Below are 23,251 nucleotides of genomic sequence, written 5' to 3'. Positions count from 1 at the left end.
AGAGCGCTTGATGGAATCGTAGAGGTTGGCACCGTACCTAACGGTGCAGGTCCTTGCATTGGTAGGCATTGTCATCATGAATCAACTTGAGATCAAGCAGCTGGACCTTGCAGGTCACTGTCAGCACCCATCACCATCATTGTGAATCCACCAAACACCCACATGCTCATGTCCTCCTCCTCCTAGCCAGTGGCTGCGCTCTACTGCTGACCAACAAGCACAGCTGAGTGGCCCCAGCGAGGCTTCAGTTGGTCGCACACCAGTGGGATCACAAACATGGAGTCACACCAGTTGTCATGTGCGCGTGACAGCCCATCACTCCCCATTCTTCACCACCCACCACTCCCCCTCCTCTGTTTGTTTGCGCTCAGCCATATGTCAGAAATTCATTTGTTTAGGAAGAGTACAAGTATCAGCTCAGTAAACACCCAGTGCCCTTCTCTTTGTTCTTCACAACCAGGTCTTGCCTTTGCATATCCATGTGAGCCAACCCTGTAGCACACACACACACCACTGCACACACACAGACAGACATACAACATGGTGATGAGAGGGGACATCTGTGAGTGCCCTGGTCAAGAGGAGGATACTGGCAAAGGCAGTGGTGACATTGACATTGAGCTTGGCGCTGGTCTCAATGAAATGCACCTCATGCCCTGACTGCATGCTCATTATGCATGCCAACACAGCACCCTCAGCCTGCGTCACCCGCGATCAGAGTCCCTATCACTCTTATTGCCTGCCACTTGTGTGTCAGTGTGTGTGGCGCGCATGCCAATGTGCCCAGATCTGGGTGGAGTCTCTCGCGGGTAAGTGTACCGACGAGTACAGCACAGAAGGACTTTCTGTCCTTGCATTTCAAGATGAGTCCCCAGTGGTGGTGCTCAACTGTGTGGAGAGTTGAATGGGGATTAGTTCGTGTGAGTGTTCGTTGCTGCCACTGGCTTGCGCTTCTGTGTGTACCTTCATCGAAGCTGGCTTGGTCGGTTATGGAGTACACCAGCACGAACGCGTTGCCTGTGCGGATACACTGGGGCTCGAGTTTCATGAATGAGCCAAGTGCACACCATTTTTGTCTTAAGCCACTGTGTTGTGCAAGTGGCTTGCGCACCTGCTCTGTCACGGGCGGAAACTCTTCTTCGCCCGGCGTGTCCAGTATCTCCTGCACAGGGTGGGCGTGAGCGCCCGTGTAGGCAAAGAAATGCCAACAGGCCAAAGCAACTGTGATGCACACCATGAGGACTTCGTGGCCATTGACCAAGAACTGGCTCCAGTAGTTGTCCTCTGTGTCAGTGAAAAGAGTCACCTGAAGTTGTGGTGAAAGACGCCGTCCATGGGTGGGTGCAATGTGAACCAATGGTGGGGGTGTATTCTTGGATGAAGGAGTCCCCAGAGAGCACATGGGTCAAAGATGACTTGCCCACCCCGGCTGCAACCACAAACACGCGTTGGCTGAACGAGTGAATCAAAGAAGACAGGAATAAAGAACAGCCAATGCACCAGCACCCACGACCACCGACTTGATCCTCCCCACTCTGTTTTTGGGTTCGCCCATGTAGCTAGCCCTTTGTAAGAGATGTCTCACCACCACGCCCTATCTTGTTAGTAGGCCAGAATGCAAGAAATGTTAGTGGTTCACTGAATTAAAAAGCCTCTTTGTGATTATTTTCTTTTTAATCCCTGCCACCCCGCATCGCTTTCTCTTTAGTACCTCCGCACATCGCCATGTACTCGAGGGTCGTGTCGCACACTCGCGTGTTCCCTGACGCTCACCACGTGCTACCAGAGCCTCGCCACACCCCCTTGTCCATGCTCGACGCCACCGTGGCCCGCTTCGCGCCCACCAGCGCCCTGTGGCTGTTCGACCCACCGGCCGAGCCGCGCGCCAGGGCCGCTCTGTCGACCGATCAGCTGACCCTCTCCCTCCGGAAGACCCTCGACGCCTACCCGCAGTTGGCCGGCCAACTGCGCCGGGCGCCGTTCAAGGCCGACGACAGCGGCGACCACACCCAGCGCCACGGGCGATTGCGCCTGACCTACGGCTCGGCCGACGACCCGGGCGTCGAGCTGGTAGTCGCCCGCTTCCCCGGCGCGGTGGCCCAATTGGCCCCGAGTGCAACCGAGCGCGCATCGCGTGCCGGCGGGTGGTGGGACGCGGGCCAGCTCCCATCGGCCGAGCTGCTGTGCCCCGACGTGCCGCTGGCCCTGCACGACATGTCGTCGGCCGACTGGGCGGGACTACCCTGCATGCTGGTCCAGCTGACCACCTTCGACTGCGGCGGGTTGGCGATCGGCCTCCGATTCCCGCACGCGCTGGCCGACGCCCAGACCCTGCTGCGGTTCGTGCACGACTGGGCCGCCGTCAATCGGGCCATGGCCGCCCACGCACCGCTGCCCGAGCTCGCCTCAGTGTTCGACCCGCAGATACTGGACCGCGCGGCCGCGGGCGACATCGACGCCGCCCGGCCCGATCCGGCGCTGGTCGCAGCCGCGCGCGCCCTGCCCCTCCACCGCTACGACTGGTGGGCCTCGGCCCGCGGATGCCCCGCATTCCTGGCCGACGCCGCCCGGGTTCCGGCCGAGCTCGACCCCGCCGCCGTCGGGCCGCTGGGCGTTCCCTTGCCCTGGGCCGAGTGGGACCTCGCCGCCGACGTCGCGCACCACGTGCTCTACTTTGGCGCCGACGAGGTGCATCGCATGTGGGAAGCGGCCACCGCCTCGACCGCCATGACGTCTTCTTCGCCGTCGACGGTGCGCGTGAGCCATCTTGATGCGCTGCTGTCGCACGTGTGGGCGCTGATCATGAGGGCTCGTGGCCTGGGGCGCGACGAGGAGGCGCACCTGGACGTGACCCTGGGCCTGCGCGGCCGCCTGGCGCCGCCGCTGCCAGACGCCTTTCTCGGCTCGCCCATCGTTGTCGCGCGGGTCACCGCTACCGGCGGCCAGGCCGCCGCCACGCAGCAGGACTCAGGTCTGGGCGCGATGGCGGCCGCAATTCGCACCACGCTCGGGCAGTTCAACGCCGCCACGCTGCCGGCGCTGCTCCACGAGGTGGCCCACGAGGCCGGCGCCCAGCGGCTGTGGCACGCCTTCCTGGGCCGACGCCACACGATCGTCACCTCGTGGCTGCGCCTGGACGTCTACGGCGTGGACTTTGTTGGCGACGACGAAGGAGCACCACCGCGCTACGTGGAGGCGGTCATGCCCAGCGTGGACGGGTGCGTGCAGGTCATGGAGGCCGGGCACAACGACAACGACAACGGCGACGCCGGCACGAGCGTGTCGCTGCACCTCGCCGCCGACGTCATGAACAAGCTCCTGCATGACCCGCTACTGCGCAAGTTTGCGCCGCTTCCACGACAAGAAGAATAAGATAAGAATGAGGCATATATCAAGGCTGTACATGTTACAAGGGGAGTGAGTGCCCGGGCCGTCATGGTTGTGAACTGGCCATGAGGCGTTCAGGCCGGCATGAGCGACGATGAGGCGGCGAGCGACAGGGCGGACGAGGACGTGCCTCCGCCGCCGGCGGTCTGCTGGGCGTGCCGGTGCAGGAGCTGCACGATCTCGGTGTAGCCCTGCAGGGTGGCGATTCGCAGGGCCGTGAAGCCGGCCGACGCCGCGGTCACATCGGCGTCGTGATGGAGCAGGATCTTGACCACCTTCTTGTGGTTGTTGCCCGCGGCCATCAGCAGCGGCGTCTCGCCGCCCTCCGTCGTCGAGTTCACGCTGGCGCCTCTGCACAATCACAACCACAACACATCACAGAAATTGATAAATGACGATTGGCACACGGCGGTCGAGAAGAAGAGGAGGAGGAGCGTAGAGAGATGAAGGAGATGAAGGAGATGAAGGAGGAAGGGCACGAACCTAAAGAGAAGCAGCTGTACCACAGCAGCATGACCGTAGCGTGCGGCTCGTTCGAGCGGCGTGCGTCCGTACGAGGTCCTCGCATTTACATCCGCACCACACGACAGCAGCAGTTCAATCTGCCAATTCAACCCGAGCAACTGACGTCAGCGCAAACTCGAGACACGCACACACGCACTCCTGTAAAAGGTGCGCAACACGCACCGTGTCGTAGTGACCCTGCGCCGCGGCAAGGTGAAGAGGCGAGGCCTCCGACTTGTGCGATCGCACATTGACATCGATGTTGAACTCGCGCAGCATTCTGCGCACAAACTGTGTGTGGCCGTGCTTCGCGCCCCAAAGCAGCATCTCCGTTTGGTAGCGTTGCGTCTGTCTGCTCTCCAGCACACACCACACATACAAAACGGTGCATTGAAAGTAGTTTTGGTTAGCACCACCAAGCAGCCCTCAATTGAGGCTCACCACAAGCCAGCGGAGGGCAGTTACCGTTTGATTCGGGTGAGGCCCAGAATGCACTCCTGGTGCCATGATCGGTCGCTGCGTCGGGGTCCGCCAAAGTGCTCCTCTTGCAGCACCTTCCACAGCGTCTCGTCCTGCGTCAAATCCCTGTGGACGCACATTGAAAGACGAAAGACGGCACGGTCAATCAACAAACTCGTTGCAATGAAGAGAATGATGAGAATGCGCCGAGCCCGCGTAGATGTATACCTCCAGTGGCGACAGGTGGCGGGCACGATGGACAGGACGTCGACGGGACTGAGGAAGCTGAAGACATGGAGCTGCACCTCCTCGGGGAGCATGTTGAAGCTCAGGGGCGTGGCGTCCGCCGCGATCGACGCCAGCTCGCCGCTCACGCGCGTGAGCGCCAGCGACGCCGACGAGGAGGACGGAGAAGAGGACAGCGACGACGAGGGCGATGACGACGAGGGCGGAGGCGACGGAGGTGGCGAGTGCGACGACGACGGGTGGATCGTGTCGCCGCGGTTGGGCGTGTTCTTCCGACGACCTCGCGAGCGGCTGCGGCTGCGGCGCGAGCGCGCGGGCGACGACGGGCCGATGATCTTCCGCAGCTTGGGGTTGTTGAAGACCGGGTTGTTGACGACCGTGGCCGACACGCGCCGACCGGAGCGCTCGCCGCCGCTGCCGCTGGCGGGCGGCGGCGGCATCGGAGTCGGTACGCTCTTGACCGCGCAACAGCGGAACAGCTTGCACCGGACCTCCCCTCCTTCGGGGTGCACGGTGGCAGGCGAAGAAGATGAAGATGAAGATGAAGATGATGGATTCTGTGTAGCGGCGGCGGAAGATGGAGCAGCAGCCGGGTTGCGTGGTGGTTGGGTATGGGCGGGAGCGTTTGGTGGTTGGCGGTGGTGAGGGCAGATGGAGGGAGGGCGGGCCTGGACGAGTAGCTGCCCAGTGCGGGGATTGACGGTGAGGCCCACCTTCCAGCCGCCCACGTCGACAAGCAGCTCTGAAGCTGGGGCACCGACGTGAAAGTCATCTCCCAATGCCGTGGCGACGACGTAGGAGGTCGCCTGGAGGTGCGCATTCATGGCGAGTATCCGCTCTCGATCCTTCTCCTCGATTCGATCGCGGTCAGGCGAAAGTAGGGGCGGTCCATCTCCACTCGTTCCGCTCCAAGTGCTATGGCGTGCTGCCTTCACCAGCAGGGGCGGGGGAAATGACATGCGTTGTTGAGGTGATTTCCAATTGATGAAACTTCCTCTCTCTAATGAATCCTTCCAATTGATGGTCTCGATGCACCGCAGCAGGCGGGAGGCCGACCCAGTCCTTCCTCCTTTGTAGCCTCCTTGGCTTCGTGTTCGCAGCGCTAGGCTAACTAAGTGTTGAGATGAGCTGTTGCTGGCTGGAACTTGGGTTTGTCCGTGTGGGTCTGTGCTTCCGTGTCCTTGGCCACTGTCGGCCCGAGCTACCAATTTTTCCGCCATTTACTCCGTTTCGCGCGCTTTTCGTTCGCCGCAACACATTCGCCGCCAACACCAAAGATGAAGATGAAAAAGACAAGATGAGATGCTAGTGCTCAGATGCGTGTTGAGGGATTGAAAGTCTGGTGAGATGTACAATTCAGCCAAAGGATTAGGGGGGTGAAAAAAGAGACGGAGAACAGTTGGAGAGAAGGCACTTAAGCCTCTCCCGCCAGGTACTGTCCTCCGCAAGCTTGTTTAGTGCGGGCTGTTGCTCGACGAGGCGGTAAGAGTCGGTAGAGAGAAGGTAGAAGAGGAAGATGATGGTGCAGAGTCTCTGTCAGTGGCAAGTTCGGAATAGCCTAGCCTCCTCTTCTTAGGGGTACTTGGTCTTGTCCAGGTCGTCGAAGTAAGGGTGCTTGAGGGCTTCCTTGGCCGAGATGCGCTCCTGAGGCGCATACCTCAGCATTTTCTGTTGCGGCAGAGGAGACGAACGAGGTGAGCAAGACGTCTTTTCCTCTTCTTCTTGAAGAACGAGGCGCGAGTGTGTTTTGGCCGACTTCAACTTGCAACGTACCGAGAGAAGGTCGAGGCCAAGAGGGTCGAGACCGGGAACGACGGAGGCCAAGCTCTGAGGCTTCCACTGACCAAAGGTGGACTTGTAGTCGGGAAGAGTAGTGACGCCGGGCCACACCTCCTCGTTGGGAGTGCCGAGAGTCCTGTTTTTGCAAGCAGAGCGGGTGGCGTAAGCGCGACGAAGAGCAAGACTCAAGAAGAGAGATGAAGCGTGATGTTGTACCTGAAGATGCGGAACAGCTCGTCGATCTCGCAATCGCCCGGGAAGAGCGGACGCTTGGTGACAAGCTCGGCAAAGATGCAGCCGACGGACCACATGTCGACGGGAGTGGAGTAGCGAGCCTGGCCGAGCAGGATCTCGGGAGCGCGGTACCAAAGCGTGACCACCTCGTGAGTGTAGGTGCGGATGGGCACGCCAAACGCGCGGGCGAGACCAAAGTCAGCCAGCTTGAGAACGCCCTTGCGGTCGATGAGCAGGTTGGCCAGCTTCAAGTCCCTGTGCAGAATGCGGTGCGAGTGGCAGTACGCGATGCCCTTGAGGATCTGATACAGATAGCTCTGGAAGATAGAGCGTACGTGCAGCAAAACACAACACGTGAGGTCAGCCGACTGCAGTTGTGCAGGGGTAGAGCAATAAAATCGAACTTGCTCGTTCATCTCGATTTGCTGTATGATGGCAAATTCATCAACGAGAAGGGCGGCAACAAACCTTGACCAACTTAGTGGGAAGAGCGCCGGCGCCAGTAGATTCGACGTAGGTCTTGAGATCCTGATCAAGGAACTCAAACACCAGATAGAGGGTCGAGTTGCAGTGAATGACATCGAGCAACCTGGAAGATGGAAGCCGAGGGTGAGTCCGAGTCTTCACCCAACCAGAAGAAGTTGTGCATCGAAGAAACAATGTCAGGTGGGAATGGGTAAGCGGCTTACTTGACGATGTTGGCGCAGTTGGAAAGCTCCTTGAGGAGAGACACCTCGCGCAGGGCGGTGGCAGGCACGCCCTCGTCCTCGGCCTCAAGGAGGCGCATCTTCTTGAGGGCAATGAATCGCTGGTTCTCGGTATCGATGGCCTTATACACCTCGCCATAGGTGCCCTCACCGAGCTTCTCCTTGATGTCGTACCGCTGCAGGGGACTGGGTTTGGCTTGCATCTTCACCTGGCGGTCACCGCTATCGATGTCAGCATCAAATTGAACGAAGAAATTGCACAAAATCAAGCAACATCATGCATTGGAGGGTCGGGAACGTACGGCGTTCTCTGTGTTTGTCGGATGTGATCCTCTTGAGTGTGGGGTGACGCCGCAGTACCTGATGCGGACGATTGGGTTCCCGCGAGATGGAGGGAAGGGAGGTGGGTCGCTGTGGGCGAAGAAGGGACAGACAAGGTCCGTATTTGTGGGTCGCGAAGAAGACCACCGCAACGAGCCTCCGGGAAGCCTCCATTTTGGCGCGAAACGCACTAACGAAATTTGCGGTTCTGGAAAATCCAAAAGAAACCGTTGGTATGCCAACTATTTGCTCACATCATCTATGATGATGGAGGAGGAATTGCGCAGGGAGGTGATGCGATGGGGACCTGTGCTCGAGGAGGTGGCGGTCGCCTCGAGGCAACTGGACCGCCTTCGATCGACTCTGCTGGTACCCCTTGTCCCTGGCTGTCATATCACGTATGAAGATTTTCATCATGATTCCACTCTGATTGCCAGAGTTCGGGCCGCAATGAGACCGAGCTCACGCGAGGCTGGACGGAGGCGAGCCCCGACGCTGCAGCTGAAGTGGCAGCCCTCTACCAGGCCTTCCTGCCGACCCTCCAGCGTGCTATCGCCCCTCTACCCGCCCCCCACGCTTCTGCCCCAGCACCGATGGTGCCTGCCGCCCAGACCGCGCCAGTGGCGGAGACCGTGGCCGACTCGCCTGATGCGACAGCATCAGCAGCAGCGCCCAAGGGAGATGACGCCAGCCCCAAGGCCAGCCCCAGCGAGAATGCGATGGACATTGAACAGCAAGAGCAACACGCGAAGAAAGGGGATGCTGAAAAGACTGAGCCTGATGCAGGAAAGCTCGATGATGGCGAGGCCGACGTGGATGCCTCGGCCCCACCGAGCAAGCGGCGGAGGGTGGAAAAGGAGGAGACCGAGATCGATGAAGAGGATAAGGAGGAGAAGCAAGAGAAGGAGGAGGAAGTGGAAGAGGACGAGGAGGAGGAGGAAAAGGAAAAGGAAAAGGAAAGGAAGAAGAAGACGAAGCAAGACGAAGAGAAGCGACAAGAGGAACAGCAGGCCAAAGCCAAGGCGAAGAAGAAGAGCGAAGACCTGCTCGAAAGAGAGAAGGCGAAGCTGCAGAAGGAGAAGGAGGAGCTCGAGCGAGCGATGCGCGAGCAGGTGGAAGAGGAAGAGGAAAAGGAAAGGGAAAAAGCGAGGGAGAGGGAAAAGGAGAGAGAAAGGGTGAGGGAGGAGAAGCGAGAGAAGGAGCGACTCGAGTCGCAGGAACGCGAAAGAGAGAAGGAGAAGAGGGCCGAGAGGGAAAGAGAGAAGGAAAGAGAGAAGGAGAGGCTCGAGAAGGAGCGCGAGAAGAAGAGACTCGATCGGGAGCGCGAACGCGAGCGAGAGCGGGAGGAGAAGGAGCGGCAGCGGCTGGAGCGGGAGAAGGAGCGGCTTCAGAAGGAGAAGGAGCGGCTCGAAAAAGAGCGCGAGCGCGAACGACGGCGCGACGACGAGGCCGCCGCAAAGAAAGAACGCGAGCGCGAACGCGAACGCGAAAGACTCGAGAAGGAACGAGAAAGAGAGAAAGAGAAGGAAAAAGAGAAAGAGAAGGAACGCGAAAGGCTCGAGAAGGAGCGCGAGAAGGAGGCCCAGCCCACCACCGGCACCGCCACCACCAAACGAGGGCGCGGTGCGCGTGGTGGCGACGAGGGAGGCCGTACGCCGACACTCGATGATTCGGCGCCGACGGCCGGCGGAGCCAATTTCATGGAGGCCGAGCTGCCCGTCAGCAAATCGTACGCCCTTCTCGACGTCCCTCGCCTCCCCCTCCCAAAGCCACACGCGAGCTCGTTCAGCCGCTTGAGCGCGCTCTGACCCATGGTGTGTGGTGTGTTGCGGCAGGCCGGGTCCGTTGTGTGGCGCGATTCGGGCACCACCGGAATATATCATTCCCGTGGGCACACCGGTAGCCGCCAAGACAGTCAAGGTACCCTGGGATTCACCCTGCTAACGCACCATGCGGTGTGGTGTGGTGTGGTGTGAGGCTGGACTCATTTTCGGTGGTCTCCTGCTTGCAGGCAAGCAGAACGCGCCCCGCCGAGTGGCTTCTCGCAACCGTCGTGCGCTACGTCGCCGGTTCGCTCTCTTCTTAAGCAGGCAATGGATTAATGACCTATGTCGTGCGTGCGCACTCACTCACCTCCGCTCTGCGCACAGACAAGCAGCGATACGAGGTCGTCGACGCCGATCCCGAAGAAACCGAGAACAACCGAAAGTACACGCGCGCACACACACACCACACGCACACGCACACGCACTCATCATTCCTCACGTTACCACGCCTTGCTCTTTTATTTATTTTCTCGATCCGCAGGCGCTACCTGTTGCCCCGGCCCTGCGTCATCCCGCTGCCCACCTCGCTCCCCGAGTCATGGTCCAAAGGTGCGCCTGATGATCGGTCAACGCCCACCGAGGCAACCAACTAACACACTTCTGGCCGTGTGTGTCGCTCGATCGTGCAGGCACGCAGTTCAGCAAGGGCATGATGGTGCTCGCCATGTTCCCCAATACCACCGCCTTCTATCCGGCCACGGTGCAAGTCGGGCCACGACGAGTACCTCAGCTCACCTCTTTTTCTCCTCCTTTTCTTTTGGTTCAGTTCTGCCCTTCTCCTCTCACACCGCACACCGCACAACACACGACACACAGCGGAAGGACAAGAACTACGTGCTGCTGTTTGACGACGACGAAGAGGATGGCCAAAAGTGCAAGCGCTACGTGTCCCCTCGCTTTGTCGTCCACTACGACAAATAGGGGCGTACAACCACACCGACACGCCCACATTTTCACAATACACCTGACTCCAAGTTAGCACAGAACACTCAAGAACCAACCATATATGGTGATTCTAGTACATACAGTATGGGGCAGGGTGGGGCAAGGATCTGGGGGAGAGGGTGAGATAGGGGTGAGGGTGATGTTGTGTTCACCCCATCTTTAACTGCAGGGCTTGTCAGGTGGGAGGTGGTTGTGCTCCAGGTACTTGAGGAGGGGAACCATTCATAGCTATTTTGCCAAATGTGGGTGGTAAACAGAAGAAACCAGTCATAGACCACAAAGTAGGATATAGGCAACCAACCAGGATTCGACACTGCCCATCTGCACAATGATTTCTGTGCCACCCATGCAGTAGAACAGGGTGCCCACCCACCAGCCAGACGCCTGCCCAGCCTTCACATGCACGCACACCAAGACAACCTTGTGCTTGCACTTTGAGCAACAATAGCATTGTGTACATGTGTGTCAAAATGTGCAACGGAAAGATGTATGCATGAATCAGCAGGCACTACAATCCTTTGAGAACAGCTGGGACAATGAGTTGTCAGCTTGATGATGAACTTATCTCTCTCCTAATGCCCTATCTTCATGCTTTATCTGCAGCTTTTTTAACCGGTTGGTTTTTACAGGTTGCACGATTCTAACTGGGCCGTGCGAGTAGCGTAGATGGTGCAGGCCCCGGCCTGCAAGACGTTCTTGACGGCCTCGATGGAAGGAAGACGTCTTGCATAGGAACCACTTGCCCTCGCCCGGGTTGCCCACCACCAGCGAGATGTCGGCGCTGGCCGGGAAGCTCTGAGAGATGCTACTGGTGGGGGGGTTTTATGACTGCGCGAACCCGCCCAGCTCCACCAGGTCTTTAGAGGGACTCGTGCGGCCGCCAGATTCTCGTGTTCGTCCTGGGCGCCTTTGTCACGCCTTCTGATTGGCGTGCGTTTGAGCATTGACCGAAACGGCGGAGGGAAATATCAAGGTTCGGCAATTCTGATTTTTCTTTCCACTGCTGCGGTGAAGTGCAGTTGGCCAGGAGCTGTTGGGATTGAGAGGCAGGAAGGACCCGGGTAGCTCAACTGACAGAGCGCCGCATCTCCAAATCGCGGAGGTTGGGAGTTCGACTCTCCTCCTGGCCCTTCTGTTTTGTTGCTTGCGGGCAGCTGGCACACGGCAAGCCAGTTTTGAACAGTGCGTGAAGCACGTTTTTTTTAATGTATTAATTTATTATTTATGTGACAAGATAGAGAACAGGAAATGTTGTTCATTCCCAGAGCAAGTGGGTGGGGTAGACGTCGGGCCGGTGGTGGTGCTGCGGCTCCTGCTGCTCGATGGTCGCCCGCACCGAAGATCGCGACGTGGAGGCGTCCAGGAGGTGGATGTAGTGCGAGATACGCGAGTGGAGGTAGTCGCGCATGAGGTCGTCCTTCTGCATGGTGCCCATGTAGGGCGGCAGCGTCGCCGCTCGACCCACCACCCCGTCCACCACCATGATCTGCCACTTCACCTGTTTCCCACGTGAGTTGTGTGCGTGTGCGTGTGCGGTGGTGCGTGTGCGTGTGCGGTGGTGCGTGTGCGTGTGCGGTGTTGCGTGTGCGTGTGCGGTGTGGAAGATGTACGAGGCCTCGGCGGGAGTAGAGATTCTGAACGCAGCAGGAGACCTGGATGGCGTTGCCGCCCTTTTGGAGTATGTAGCACAGGCAGCGGAATACGGGACCCACGGTGAAGGGCTTCTCGGGGATCCCGATCAGGAGGTGGGCCACCAGCAGCGACATGTTCTCCAGATCGGGCAATATGGAAAACGCCAACTTGCCCACCTCCTCTTCCTGTGTTTATATTTTGTTTTATTTGTTTTATTTATTATTTACTTCATTATTTATTATTTATTATTTCTTATTTCATTTTATGAATGATGACGACAGGGTGGTGGGTAGTGTACCGTGGGGAACAGGCTGAGAGAGGCATAGCCGGGCGAGGTGTAGAGGACCCTCGGCAGCCCCAGGCCCTGGAAGTCCTTGGGTTCCGGGATCTGCATCGCAATGAATGCTTGACTATCATACGACACGCACACGCACACGCACACGCACACGCACACGCCCACGCCCACGCACACGCACACGCACACGCACACCACACCACACATACACACACACAATACCGATAAGACGACACCGCACCACACATACACACACACAATACCGATAAGACGACAGAGCAAAGCGTTGATGGAAATATAGAAAGTGTCGACGACGCACTGAAGTGTGGTTACGACGAGCGGGATGGTAGTGAAGTCGTAGTCGGCGAGGAAGGGCATGACGTGCTCGAGTGCCAGCGGCGCCGGGTTCCTGGGGATGCCCCGCGATCCACCACCACCGCGGAACGCGGGCCACCAGTCGTCGCCGCTGCCGCCGCCAAAGCGAGAGTCGGTCGGCCACGGCCACGGTCCCCCCGACAATGGGCTGTAGCCCGTCGCGTAGGTCGATGTCATCGTTGGCTGGCGGGCGGTGGGGCCGAGCTGCTGGTCGAGCGGGTGAGCCGCGGGCTGCTGACGGCTGCTGCTGCTGCGGTGGCGACCCCCGTAGGGGTCGTCGTCGTGAAGGCCGTCGCGTTCGTCGGCCCGCTCCTTCCGCTTACGAATGGTGCGGCGATGAAGCTCCTCCCACTGCGCTCGCATGAACTCCTCCTGCTCTCTCTGCCAGCGGTCCTGCATTCCTAATCTCAGTCGTGTGCGCGCGCGCGTGTGTGTGTGTGGTGTGTGTGTGTGGCCGTGTGTGTGTGTGTGTGGTGTTGTGTGTTGTGTGGTGTACCGGTGGCGGAGGGGGTGATGGCACTGGCTGATAGCTGGGCGGGGCGTAGGGTTCGACCGCCAGCCCGTCCTCGGGCACGCCAGCCTGGGCGATCGACGTGCGGAGGAGCACCGGCAGCGGTGGAAGCGCCGCCGACGATGGAATGCGAGGCAGCGGCTGCGACCTCGCGTAGTGGTCAAAGTCCTCGCGCTGCGCCGGTCCATCCGCCACCAGCGCCGACATCAACGATTGCGATGACGATGACGATGATGGCCAAGATAACGAAAACGAAGATGATGAAGTCAGCGACGACGATGACGACGAGGGCGAGGATGATGACGAAGATGGCGGAGATGACGCGTCTGGAGAAGACGATGCTGAAGAATAGTCCAGCGGCCCTCGGGTCGTCGCTGACTGTGGCTGAGGCTGTGGCTTTGGTTGTGGCTTTGGTTGTGGCTGCGGCTGTGGAAGAGTCTGAGGTGGTGGCTGGGGCTGGGGCTGTCGTGCGGCGGTTTTGGGCGGCCGTTGGGAGGACTGCGGGGTCGCTGCGAGCGCGGCGGGGCCAGGCTGAACGTGTTCAAGAATGGCGACATGTCCTGCACCTCATCTACAACGCGAAGAGAGCATCGATTCCCACGTGAGCGTGTGCCGCGTGCGGGTGCGTGCCGTGTGCCATGTGCGGTCGGTGTGTGCACGTGTGCCATGTGCAATGTGCTTTTGATCGAACAAAAAAAAAAGAGGCAAACCTGGGGTGTTGGGTTGTGAGTGGAAGAGCTGCTTGGTGGGCGGGCGGCCTCGCTTCTTGGGCGGTGCAACCTGGCATTGGCTCGCAGCGTCGCCGCCCATCGCGATGCACCTCCCGCAGGGCAATCGCCTGGCGCCCCGGCAAACACGCAAAAGAGACAAGCATTTAATATCTTTATTTATTCGTTGATTTTATTTTAATCTTAATCTTGAAATAAATAAATAAAATCACTGCACCGCCCCAAAAAGATGGGAGGGGTACCTGTCGCACGCGGAGTGGGCTTTGCGGCAGGGGGCGCAAGCGGGTCCCACCACCCACAGCTGCTCCACCTGCTGCTGCGTTGATCCTGCAGCTGCCGCTGTTGCTGCAGCCGCTGGCGACGGCCGTCGGTCCCTCCTCTTTTTACCCCCGCCCCCACTGCTGCCTGCGATGCTCGAGGGGCCTTCCATCTCGACCAGTGAGTGGTCTCTTCCACTTCAAGAGGTGATGGTGGCAACAGAGGTGTTTTGTGGCCAACTCTCGCAGACACCAAGCAGATCCGGACGACCTGAACCAACCCGGGAAAAGTGTTTAGGTGGGCCTCGGGCTGACCGGTCTAGACCACGGCGGCCACCTATCAGCGCCCGCCTCCTTAGTTCGCTCTTGCGCTTGTGGGTGTGGCGCGAAAAGAAGAGGTGGGTTGGTCCGCGGTCCCGAGCAGGTGGCCGACGGCGTAGACGTCCATTGAGTGGGCACGGTGATGGTGCTGATGGTGGTGGTCGATGGTGGCTCGCACGGAAGATGATGGCGCATGTGGCGAAGTGGACGGAGAGGCGGTGCCCAGGAGTAGGTTGATGTAGTGGGCGACTCGCGACTGGAGGTAGTCGCCCATGAGGTCGTCCGTCTGCATGGTGCTCATGTAGGGCGGCAGCGTCGCCGCTCGGCCCACCACCCCGTCCACCACCATGATCTGCCACTTCACCTGTTTCCCGCATGAATGAGTCCAGTGCACGTGTCGTGTCGTGTCGTGTCGTGTCGTGTCGTGTCGTGTCGTGTCGTGTCGTGTCGTGTCGTGTCGTGTCGTGTCGTGTCGTGGACGTACGAGGCCTCGGCGGGAGTAGAGATTCTGCACGGAGCAGGAGACCTGCATGGAGCCTCCGCCCTTTTGGGACACGTAGCACAGGCAGCGAAAGACGGGACCCACGTTGCTGGCGTCGGCCGGCTCGATCAGGAGGTGGGCCACCAGCAGCGACATGTTCTCCAGATCGGGCCGAATCGAATGCGCTGTTCTGCCCACCTCCTCATCCTGCGCGCAACAAACGAAATCAGACAACGGTTACCGCACACGACACGACACGCAACACGACATAACACACGACACACGACACACGAACCGTAGAGAATTGGCTGAGAGCTGCGTAGCTTGATGATGTGTGGACCACGTTGGGTAGCCGCAGGTCTTGGACCCTTCTGGGCTCCCATATCCGAAAGGCGATGAACGCTTGACTGTCGCACGCGCACAACACAAGACACGACACGCACACACAACTGAGTAGGGGCGGCACAAGCAGAATGGTGTCAACGTACTGAAGGGTGGTGACGACGAGCGGTGTAGTGGTGAAGTCGTAGTCGGCGAGGAAGGGCATGACGTGCTCCAGCGCCAGCGGCGCCGGATTCCTCGGGATGTCCCTCCTGGTGCCACCATCTCCAGCCCCGCTCAGCCTGCTCCACCAGTAGTCCGTGGTGGGCCGCCGCTCGAACAGCTCGTCCGTGATGGGCCGCCTACCCAGCAGGCCACCGCCAAAGCCCGTCGCCGAGGTCTGCGTTGTGGTTGTGGCCGAAGCGCTGTCGCTAGACTCGTCCGCCACGAAGTGCTCGTCGCGCTTGCGCTTCCTGAGGCTGCGCTGTAGTTCTTCCCACTGCAGGCGCATGAACTCTTCTTGGCCTCGTGCCTGCCAAGCAGCCGGCTGGGTGTCCTGTGGAAGTTCGGTCACGTGTGTGCGGTGTGCTCCGCCCGAGGCCAAGGGAAGAGGGAGGCTCGGTAGCGCGCAGGGATGGACGGCTGCCGCGCCAGGCAAGCCCGCCTGGGCGATCGACGTGCGGAGGAGCACCGGCAGGGCCTCAACGGCCAGCGGGCGTCGATCGCCGCAGTTGGGCGCCTCCGCTGTCGACACTGATACAATCGAGGCCGCAGTCAGAAGCATAGGTGTGGGAGCGGATGGGGTTGGCGAGCATGACGCTGATTCCGTCGATGACGGTGGTTTCGATGGTCGTGGTGAGGGTGATGCTGAATGACTGTGTGTAGGGGAAGTTAACGAATGTGCTTGTGAGGAGGAGTTTGTGTTGGAATTGGTCTTAAGACGGCGCGACGGGACGAGGCTGAAGCTGCTCATGAACGCCGACATGGCCTGCGCCCCGCCTAAACCCGAGGAACAAGGTTATTGACCCAAGGTCAGCCATGAACAAGAGAGCCCGATGAAGTGTTTCCAATGTGCCGGGCTCGCGCACCATATGTGGCGGTGGGCTCCGAGACAGGGCGCCCCCTCTTGCGCGGGGGCACCACCTGACAGTCGGTGGTGCTCAAGCCCAGTGCTTGGCACCTCCCACACGGCGATCGCCTGACAAACATGTTAGGGTCAGTTGGTGAACACAATGAAAGAGGGCGCAGCACCTGTCGCAAGCAGCGTGAGCTTTGCGGCATCGGGAGCAAGCGGGTCCGACCAACAACATCGGCTGATGCTCTTCCTGCTCTTGGCGCTCCGTGGTGTGACTGTGGGTGACCTGCCTTTCTGACTGGCGACAGCTGCTGTACTGGTTGGCAGCCTTTTCATGCGCCGGAACATCATTTTTAAATCATTTAACCTTTTTCTATTATATTCTATTTGCACCACTTGGCCATGTCTTGTACGTCTGCAACGTGTGGATGACCGCTTTACTTTTATTTGTGTCGATTTTACAAAGCCTTTCGATTGTAATATGCCTGATTTCTGATTAAATCGTGGGGGGGGGCAGTCCATCCACTGTGGTTCCAGTTGGGTTGCCTCTCGGGGGCGGTAGGCGTCCTGCTGGGCGCGTTTGGCGCGCACGCTCTGAAGACCAAGCGAAGCGAGGCCCTCATCAAGACGTGGGAGACGGCCGTCCACTACCAGTTCATCCACGCCATCGGCCTGCTCGCAGTCGCCTTCGCCCCTCGCGAGTCGCGCATCGCCGGGTGGTCCTTCGTCGCTGGTACTCCCCACCACCAAACCCTTCTGCGCTCCCCACCCTGACGTGTGCGTGTGCGGTACGCGCGAGCAGGCACGGTGCTGTTCAGCGGCTCGCTCTACGGGCTGGTGCTGACCGAGCAGCGCAAGCTGGGCGCCATCACGCCCATCGGCGGCCTCCTCTACGTTGCCGGATGGCTCGCCCTCTTCTGGCAGGGCACTGTCTAAAGCCACAACGTGCGTGTGCGTGCGTGTGTCGTGTCATAAGAGCACGAACACGAACGACGTAGATGCTTTTCTTGGGGGGTTGGGTTGCTTCGTGTGGTGCGCTCCAGTGGTTTATTAGAGGCCAGGTGTGTGTGGAACAGCAATGGCAGACCACCGCTTAGAGGTGGTTGATGACGGCCTTGGTGAACTCCTTGGTCGTGGCAAAGCCGCCCACATCCCTGTCGTCATATATGATGGCACCATCGGCGGTCAGGCCCAGGACGCAACACGCAACAGGCAACACGGCGCGGCAGATTCCAGGAGATGAGAAGAAGGGCGGCGCGCGTACTTGGTGAGGACCTTGCCGCGGAGGAGAATATCGTGGATGGCCTTCTCCAAGCGGCCGGCCTGCTCGTTGAGGCCCACGTGTCGCAAGAGCATCACACCGGAGAGGAGCATGCCTGCGCACGAGAAGCGAGGTAATGTTAGGAATGCATGCGCTTGGCCCACAGCGGAGCGCACGCGTCGGCGGCGGCGGTGGCGGCGGCGGCCGGTAGGCCAGGCGTACCGGTGGGGTTGGCGACGTTGGCGCCCTGGATGTCGGCAGCGACGTGTCGCGCACCGGGCTCGAACACGGCCTCGCCGTGGAGGCCGTAGTTGGCGCCGGCCACGAGGCCAGGGCCGCCGACCAGACCGCTGCCCACGTTGATGATCAGGTTACCGTACAGGTTGGGCGTCACCTGCAAAAACAATTAATGAACGTGTTGTGATGAGCAGCGTTGAACGAATCACAGAGAAAGAAGGCCGGCCGTACCAGGACGTCGAACTGCTTGGGGTTCTGGACCAGCTGTGGCATGGCAAAAAAGAAAGGAAAAGAAAGAAAAAGAAAAAGAAAAAGAGATTAGCAGAGCAGTGATTGAATAGAGTCTGGCGGTGTTGGTGATGACGACGGGTACCTGCATGCAGGTGTTATCGATGATCATCTCCTTGAACTCGACGGTGGGGTACTTCTTGGCGACCTCCCTCACGCTCTCCAGGAACAGACCATCGGACATTTTCCTGCGCGCGAGAAGCGACGGGTACGGATCAGTAACGAGCACGCGCCCGAACGCCGTGGTGACTGACTGGGGTCGCGCGGAGTGTATGAAGAGGGGGGGCAGCGGTACTGAATGTTGGCCTTGTGGATGGCATGCACGCGCTTGCGGCCGGCGGCAGCGGCATAACCGAACGCGGCCTCGGCGATGCGGATGCAGGCAGCGCTGTGGTCAAAGGTCGGTACAACAACCGGGAGAAGTGGCCTCGAGTTGGGGGAAGGGGGAGGTGGAGAAGCCAGCAACGTACCGGGTGACGACCTTCAAGCTCTGCACGACGCCCGAGGTGACCTCCTGCTCGAAGCCCGAGTACTCGGCCTCGGTGTTCTCGCGGAAGACGACCATGTCGATGCCCGAGTGCCTGGTGGTGATGCCGGGCAGGCTCTTGATGGGCACGATGTTGGCGTAGAGGTCTGCGCGAAGAAGAAGAAGAAGAACGAGAAGACCGTGAATGAGCCGAGTGCCACAGGGCAATCAGGCGAGGAGACGATAATGAAAGAAGCGAGGCGTACTGAGGGACTTGCGGAGAACAAGGTTGTTGTTCTTAAAGTGCTCGCTGTCCTCGTAGTCGGTCTTGAGCTGACCTGTGTGCACACATAGAGACGGCGTAATCAGCAGGGGACGGTGTGTGTGTGCGTGTGTGTGGATCGATCTACGCACCCTTCAGGCAGAGCTGGTTCCTGGCAAGCGAGGTCAGCAGATCGAAGTTCTGGGTGATGTCGCCGACACGCTCGAAGACCTCCCACTTGATGGGCACGCGCAGAGCTGCAGAGCCAACGCACCGCACCGCCCACACGAAACGAAACGAAACGAACGAAACGTGAGGAAAGAGGAAGTTGTGCGCACACGTCAGCAAAAGTGGCGGCCGGCGGCAGCACCGGCCCAGGTCTACTGCCGATAGACAGGAGGAGGTGGTGGGAAGAAGTGAAGAGCATCGAGAGAGAGATGGAGAGAGATGGAGAGTCGTGCCTCCGAAAAACGCCAACGACAGAGTCGGCGATTTCCTTGCCGATACCGTCACCGGGGATGAGGGTGACGGGAATCTCGGAACCGAGGGCGAGGCCCCTCCTCACGCCGGTCGAGAGGGAGGCGGGAGGCGCCTCGGTTCCCGTCGAGGTGGCCAGCATGCGCTGCGACCCCACCTGACGGAAGATTAATGCAGGAATGAGAGTGAGCGCTAATTTTAGAGAATGAATAATTGAACGACTGCAAGAGAGCAAGATTGATTTTCGATTAAAATTTAGATGAAGGAGCAGACAAAAGGAAAGGCCGCGAATCGTGACGGTGAAAGGCGAGCGTGAGCACAACCATGCAGAAAGCCCAAAAAATTGGCACGGTTGCTCAACTTGGCCGCGGACGGGGGGGATCGTACGGAAAGGGTGCGAGCATTGCAGGCAGCGCTGGTGCTGGTGCGGCTCAAAGCGACGGCGGATGTCCTCCTCATGTTGCTGATTGATAGATTTAATCTGAGGCTGCCTTCAATTCGAGTGTCCGCTCGCGCAGAAAATGTTCCGTCTACAGGAAAAGAAAATGCATTTTTATTTATAGTATTTTTATTTTTATTTTTATTTTTGTATTGAACCCAGATGGAGGAGAAGAAGCCCACCACAACGACCACGCCCACGATGGCAGCACGCCCAGGCCCAACAGATAGGCGCCCGCACCCTGTGGGCCGCCCAGGTCACCATCATCCTGGCGCGGCAGGACACCACCCTGCGGCCGCAGGGCTGGCGGGGCTGCGTAGCGGCCCTGCAGCGCAGCACCCTGCTACGGTCCCCGTAAATGCACCGCCCCATCGCCTGCTTAATCCGACACAAGATGGTGCTAGCGGCATCGAAATCGCTGGCTGGCGTGTAGCGGCCACCAAGGGGCGCATCCTCAACTCCACCGAGCTGGAAGAGTACGCCTCCCTGATCTTATTGAATTCATTATTGCATCGAAGATAATGACTCAATGGAGGATCGGCACGCAGTTGGGAGGAGAGCCTGGCAGTGCCGTGTCTGCCCGAGATGGTGTTTGGCCACAGTGCGCTCGAGCTCGCGCACGAGCAGAGTGGAGTGGTGCTCAAGTTCCTTGTACGCGATGCGCTGCGAGAGTGGAAGCACGACCACTCCTCCCTCAAGGTCGCCTACTCTCACCAGTGGACTTCGCAGAGGTAACTTCATTCGCCCTTGTGGCAACGCCACACGCGCCACGCACGACGGCCGCCTCACACCACTCTAGGTCGAGCGAAGCGCGCAAGGTGGGACCCGACTATGACTGGACATTCACCACCGAGTACAAGGGGACCATCTCCGCTCCGGTGGCGGAGGGCGCAGATGCGGCATCGGCGGTGGTGGGTTCGCTCGTGGAGACCGAGGAGAAGATCGACCTCGACCGGCTGCGCGTCCCCGAGCCCATGCTCTTCTTCGACGAGGTGGTGCTGTTCGAGGACGAACTCGCCGACAACGGTGACTCCTTCCTCTCCGTCAAAGTCGTACGTGTCCAACCCCCAGCAACGTTGCGACTGGGCTTCGCGCCTCTGCCTCGCTCCCGCGCGATAGCTGACCGTGTGTCTTTACGTGTGTTGTGTTGCGTAGAGGGTGATGCCGAGCTACTTCTACGTCTTGCTTAGATTCCACATGCGCGTGGACGACGTGACCATGCGCATCCACGAGTGCGGCCTCCCCTTCTACTTCTGCCACGTCACGCGACCATGCCTGTCTTTGCTGATATCGTTGTGCCATCTATTCTCTGAAGCACGCGGATCTTCCACGAGTACGGATCGTCGCACCTGCTTCGCGAGTACCAAACCCGAGAGGCCACCTACCAGCAGCTCGCTCAGCAGGGCGTACGCTCCACCGCCCACTTTCTCCTCTCTTCGTGTGATGTGCACCTCACGACTCACAACGTCGCAACACACACGACCGCACGCATGCACACAACACACGTCGGACGCTACGTACAGAAAATGCCCTCCGATCTGAGCCAGCTGACGGACTCCAACTTTGTGTGGACCATCCTGCCCCTCACCGGCTCGACCACCCACAAGATCCTCCTCTCCGCTGCCGCCCCTTCGGCCAGCGCCACCCCCTCGACCACCACCGACGTCGCGAGTGCGCCGGAGGGGCTGGACAAGGACCTGGCCCACCTCACCATCTCCTCGTGAAAAGGGCATCCTTGCCATAACTGGAAGAAGGCGCCGACATAACCTCGTTCAAGGACGCGCGTTCGACCGAGGAGGAAGACGGCAATTGCAGGTGGCCAAGTGGTGTGTGGCCAATGTTGCGTCACGAAGAGCGTTCGAAGAAGGTAGTTCTTGGGACGTCAGCTTCCCGTTTGAACAATCGTGGTGAATAATGAAATTTCGGAGATTGCGACGTGCACCAATATGAAGGCGCCATTGGTTGCCTTATTCGGTGAATCAGCCCCCACTTACCTCGTTCTTCCGGTTGTTGGGTTTGCTGCACCCCCCCCCCGGCCAACGAACACAAGGGCAGACCACAAAGACGGACGTCAACCCATCTACCTGCCAGCCGCAGCTTGGTCCCATCAATCAGATCTCCCATCATCTCCATCGTACGATTTTCCTTTCTGCTAGGGAGGGCGAAACTATTGCCGATCGGCTGCTGGCGCGCTCGTAATGGAATGGAAGAAGAATTCGAGCAACTAGAAGAAAGAAGAATGGCTAAGATCCGCTTATGCCTATCCTCGCTACTTCGCTAATCTCGGCTTTGTTTAATTTATAATTTATCAATAGTGTATTCTTTGATCAATGGCGGCGACACATCCTCCCGCGGGCGGCAAGCAAGCCTACGATTATCTCATCAAGCTGCTCCTCATTGGTGACAGCGGTAAGTTCCTCTGCTTGTCCACAGAAGCTGCATCATCTTCTCGTCTCTCTTGAACAACCGCTCATCCAGCCTTCCTCCAATTTGCGTAGGTGTGGGTAAGAGCTGTCTCTTGCTGCGCTTCTCCGACGACTCCTTCACTCCCAGCTTCATCACCACCATTGGGTGCGCCCTTCCCCCCCAAGTAGTCTCCTTTCGTTCATTAATTCTTCATGTAGAGGGCACCCCTCCACACCCCCCGCCTATTCTCACCCATTCTCGCGTGCAGCATCGACTTCAAGATCCGCACGATTGAACTTGAGGGCAAGCGCATCAAGTTGCAAATTTGGGACACTGCTGGCCAGGAGCGGTTCCGTATGTTGCCCTGCCCCAGCATCCAACTCCTTCCCCTTTTCCTGCTCTTTTTTTTTTGTGTGTTTCCACTCTCCCCCCTCTCGCTCCTTCGCTCTGCTGCTGTGCTGGTGAACGGGAAGCGGCCGACACTCACCGTTCGTTGGTCCGCCCGTACTCTATACACAGGAACCATCACCACGGCGTACTACCGAGGCGCCATGGGAATTTTGCTTGTGTATGATGTCACCGATGAGAAGTCCTTCGGCAGTACGTGCTCCCTCCTTCTGGTGATGTAGTCGTGTTCATGAAGTGGTCGTGTGGTGGCCTCGGATGCAACGGTTTGGTGGCGTGCATACTTGCGTGCTTGCATACTTCTAGAGAATGTGTGTGCGTGTGGCGTGGTATGCATAGCACGGATGGTGACTCATCTTGATGTAAACAGATATCCGCAACTGGATCAGGAACATCGAGCAGCACGCCACTGAATCGGTGAACAAGATGCTGATCGGAAACAAGAGCGACATGGTCGACAAGAAGGTACGCCGCTCCACCACTTCCCCCTTTGGTTTCTTTTTTTGCGCCACGATTGGACTAAGCCAAGTACGCTTGCCGGTGCCGTGTTGCAGGTGATCGACACTGCTCGAGGCAAGGGTTTGGCGGACGAGTACGGCATCCGGT

The 23,251-nt window shown here is 59.1% G+C and overlaps 11 protein-coding genes across 11 annotated transcripts; 5 read left to right on the top strand and 6 right to left on the bottom strand.

The window, feature by feature from the left end:
• Positions 1 to 412: 412 nt before the first annotated feature.
• On the bottom strand, positions 413 to 1,555 carry ACA1_376580 (Ras subfamily protein; the record flags this gene model as incomplete). Its single annotated transcript, XM_004353661.1, has 8 exons — positions 413 to 492; positions 591 to 699; positions 830 to 888; positions 964 to 1,030; positions 1,112 to 1,162; positions 1,235 to 1,284; positions 1,355 to 1,429; positions 1,501 to 1,555. The coding sequence occupies 8 exons, from the start codon at positions 1,553 to 1,555 to the stop codon at positions 413 to 415; spliced, it is 546 nt and encodes a 181-aa protein (XP_004353713.1).
• A 254-nt stretch (positions 1,556 to 1,809) lies between these two features.
• Positions 1,810 to 3,372, top strand: ACA1_376570 (transferase family protein; the record flags this gene model as incomplete). Its single annotated transcript, XM_004353660.1, has 1 exon — positions 1,810 to 3,372. One exon carries the CDS (start codon positions 1,810 to 1,812, stop codon positions 3,370 to 3,372), a length of 1,563 nt encoding a protein of 520 aa, XP_004353712.1.
• An 89-nt stretch (positions 3,373 to 3,461) lies between these two features.
• Positions 3,462 to 5,420, bottom strand: ACA1_376560 (ankyrin repeatcontaining protein; the record flags this gene model as incomplete). Its single annotated transcript, XM_004353659.1, has 6 exons — positions 3,462 to 3,738; positions 3,871 to 3,989; positions 4,075 to 4,243; positions 4,357 to 4,476; positions 4,579 to 5,153; positions 5,310 to 5,420. 6 exons carry the CDS (start codon positions 5,418 to 5,420, stop codon positions 3,462 to 3,464), a joined length of 1,371 nt encoding a protein of 456 aa, XP_004353711.1.
• A 748-nt stretch (positions 5,421 to 6,168) lies between these two features.
• Positions 6,169 to 7,519, bottom strand: ACA1_376550 (cell division control protein 2b, putative; the record flags this gene model as incomplete). The annotated part of the gene is made up of 5 exons (XM_004353658.1): positions 6,169 to 6,264; positions 6,370 to 6,511; positions 6,592 to 6,926; positions 7,078 to 7,198; positions 7,299 to 7,519. The coding sequence occupies 5 exons, from the start codon at positions 7,517 to 7,519 to the stop codon at positions 6,169 to 6,171; spliced, it is 915 nt and encodes a 304-aa protein (XP_004353710.1).
• Positions 7,520 to 7,904: 385 nt separating this feature from the next.
• ACA1_376540 (uncharacterized protein) lies at positions 7,905 to 10,384 on the top strand (the record flags this gene model as incomplete). The annotated part of the gene is made up of 8 exons (XM_004353657.1): positions 7,905 to 8,006; positions 8,075 to 9,366; positions 9,473 to 9,557; positions 9,649 to 9,706; positions 9,788 to 9,845; positions 9,945 to 10,012; positions 10,093 to 10,184; positions 10,280 to 10,384. 8 exons carry the CDS (start codon positions 7,905 to 7,907, stop codon positions 10,382 to 10,384), a joined length of 1,860 nt encoding a protein of 619 aa, XP_004353709.1.
• A 1,279-nt stretch (positions 10,385 to 11,663) lies between these two features.
• On the bottom strand, positions 11,664 to 14,031 carry ACA1_376530 (uncharacterized protein; the record flags this gene model as incomplete). The annotated part of the gene is made up of 7 exons (XM_004353656.1): positions 11,664 to 11,906; positions 12,019 to 12,225; positions 12,339 to 12,450; positions 12,655 to 13,103; positions 13,231 to 13,395; positions 13,433 to 13,641; positions 13,932 to 14,031. The coding sequence occupies 7 exons, from the start codon at positions 14,029 to 14,031 to the stop codon at positions 11,664 to 11,666; spliced, it is 1,485 nt and encodes a 494-aa protein (XP_004353708.1).
• Positions 14,032 to 14,561: 530 nt separating this feature from the next.
• On the bottom strand, positions 14,562 to 16,314 carry ACA1_376520 (uncharacterized protein; the record flags this gene model as incomplete). The annotated part of the gene is given in 6 exon segments (XM_004353655.1): positions 14,562 to 14,891; positions 15,012 to 15,215; positions 15,304 to 15,415; positions 15,497 to 16,073; positions 16,084 to 16,204; positions 16,285 to 16,314. 6 exon segments carry the CDS (start codon positions 16,312 to 16,314, stop codon positions 14,562 to 14,564), a joined length of 1,374 nt encoding a protein of 457 aa, XP_004353707.1.
• Positions 16,315 to 16,645: 331 nt separating this feature from the next.
• ACA1_376510 (Hypothetical protein) lies at positions 16,646 to 17,340 on the top strand (the record flags this gene model as incomplete). Its single annotated transcript, XM_004353654.1, has 3 exons — positions 16,646 to 16,673; positions 16,967 to 17,137; positions 17,207 to 17,340. The coding sequence occupies 3 exons, from the start codon at positions 16,646 to 16,648 to the stop codon at positions 17,338 to 17,340; spliced, it is 333 nt and encodes a 110-aa protein (XP_004353706.1).
• A 157-nt stretch (positions 17,341 to 17,497) lies between these two features.
• On the bottom strand, positions 17,498 to 19,854 carry ACA1_376500 (isocitrate dehydrogenase subunit 1, mitochondrial precursor, putative; the record flags this gene model as incomplete). Its single annotated transcript, XM_004353653.1, has 11 exons — positions 17,498 to 17,558; positions 17,669 to 17,780; positions 17,888 to 18,059; positions 18,134 to 18,166; positions 18,276 to 18,378; positions 18,486 to 18,578; positions 18,661 to 18,823; positions 18,923 to 18,994; positions 19,071 to 19,175; positions 19,426 to 19,540; positions 19,783 to 19,854. The coding sequence occupies 11 exons, from the start codon at positions 19,852 to 19,854 to the stop codon at positions 17,498 to 17,500; spliced, it is 1,101 nt and encodes a 366-aa protein (XP_004353705.1).
• A 565-nt stretch (positions 19,855 to 20,419) lies between these two features.
• On the top strand, positions 20,420 to 21,558 carry ACA1_376490 (TIP41like family protein; the record flags this gene model as incomplete). Its single annotated transcript, XM_004353652.1, has 5 exons — positions 20,420 to 20,565; positions 20,634 to 20,886; positions 20,990 to 21,066; positions 21,150 to 21,240; positions 21,358 to 21,558. 5 exons carry the CDS (start codon positions 20,420 to 20,422, stop codon positions 21,556 to 21,558), a joined length of 768 nt encoding a protein of 255 aa, XP_004353704.1.
• Positions 21,559 to 22,164: 606 nt separating this feature from the next.
• Positions 22,165 to 23,249, top strand: ACA1_376480 (RabE family small GTPase; the record flags this gene model as incomplete). Its single annotated transcript, XM_004353651.1, has 6 exons — positions 22,165 to 22,243; positions 22,333 to 22,405; positions 22,509 to 22,594; positions 22,760 to 22,840; positions 23,016 to 23,110; positions 23,200 to 23,249. Coding segments are annotated over 6 exons (464 nt in total), but the record flags the coding sequence as incomplete, so codon positions are not given.
• Between the last annotated feature and the right edge of the window lie 2 nt (positions 23,250 to 23,251).

The sequence above is a fragment of the Acanthamoeba castellanii genome (assembly GCF_000313135.1).
Source record: "Acanthamoeba castellanii str. Neff unplaced genomic scaffold scf7180000084685, whole genome shotgun sequence".
In the NCBI taxonomy this organism is placed as follows: Eukaryota; Discosea; order Longamoebia; family Acanthamoebidae; genus Acanthamoeba; species Acanthamoeba castellanii.
Note: the sequence above shows the minus strand (reverse complement) of the source record. Positions and strands in the feature narration are given on the sequence as shown.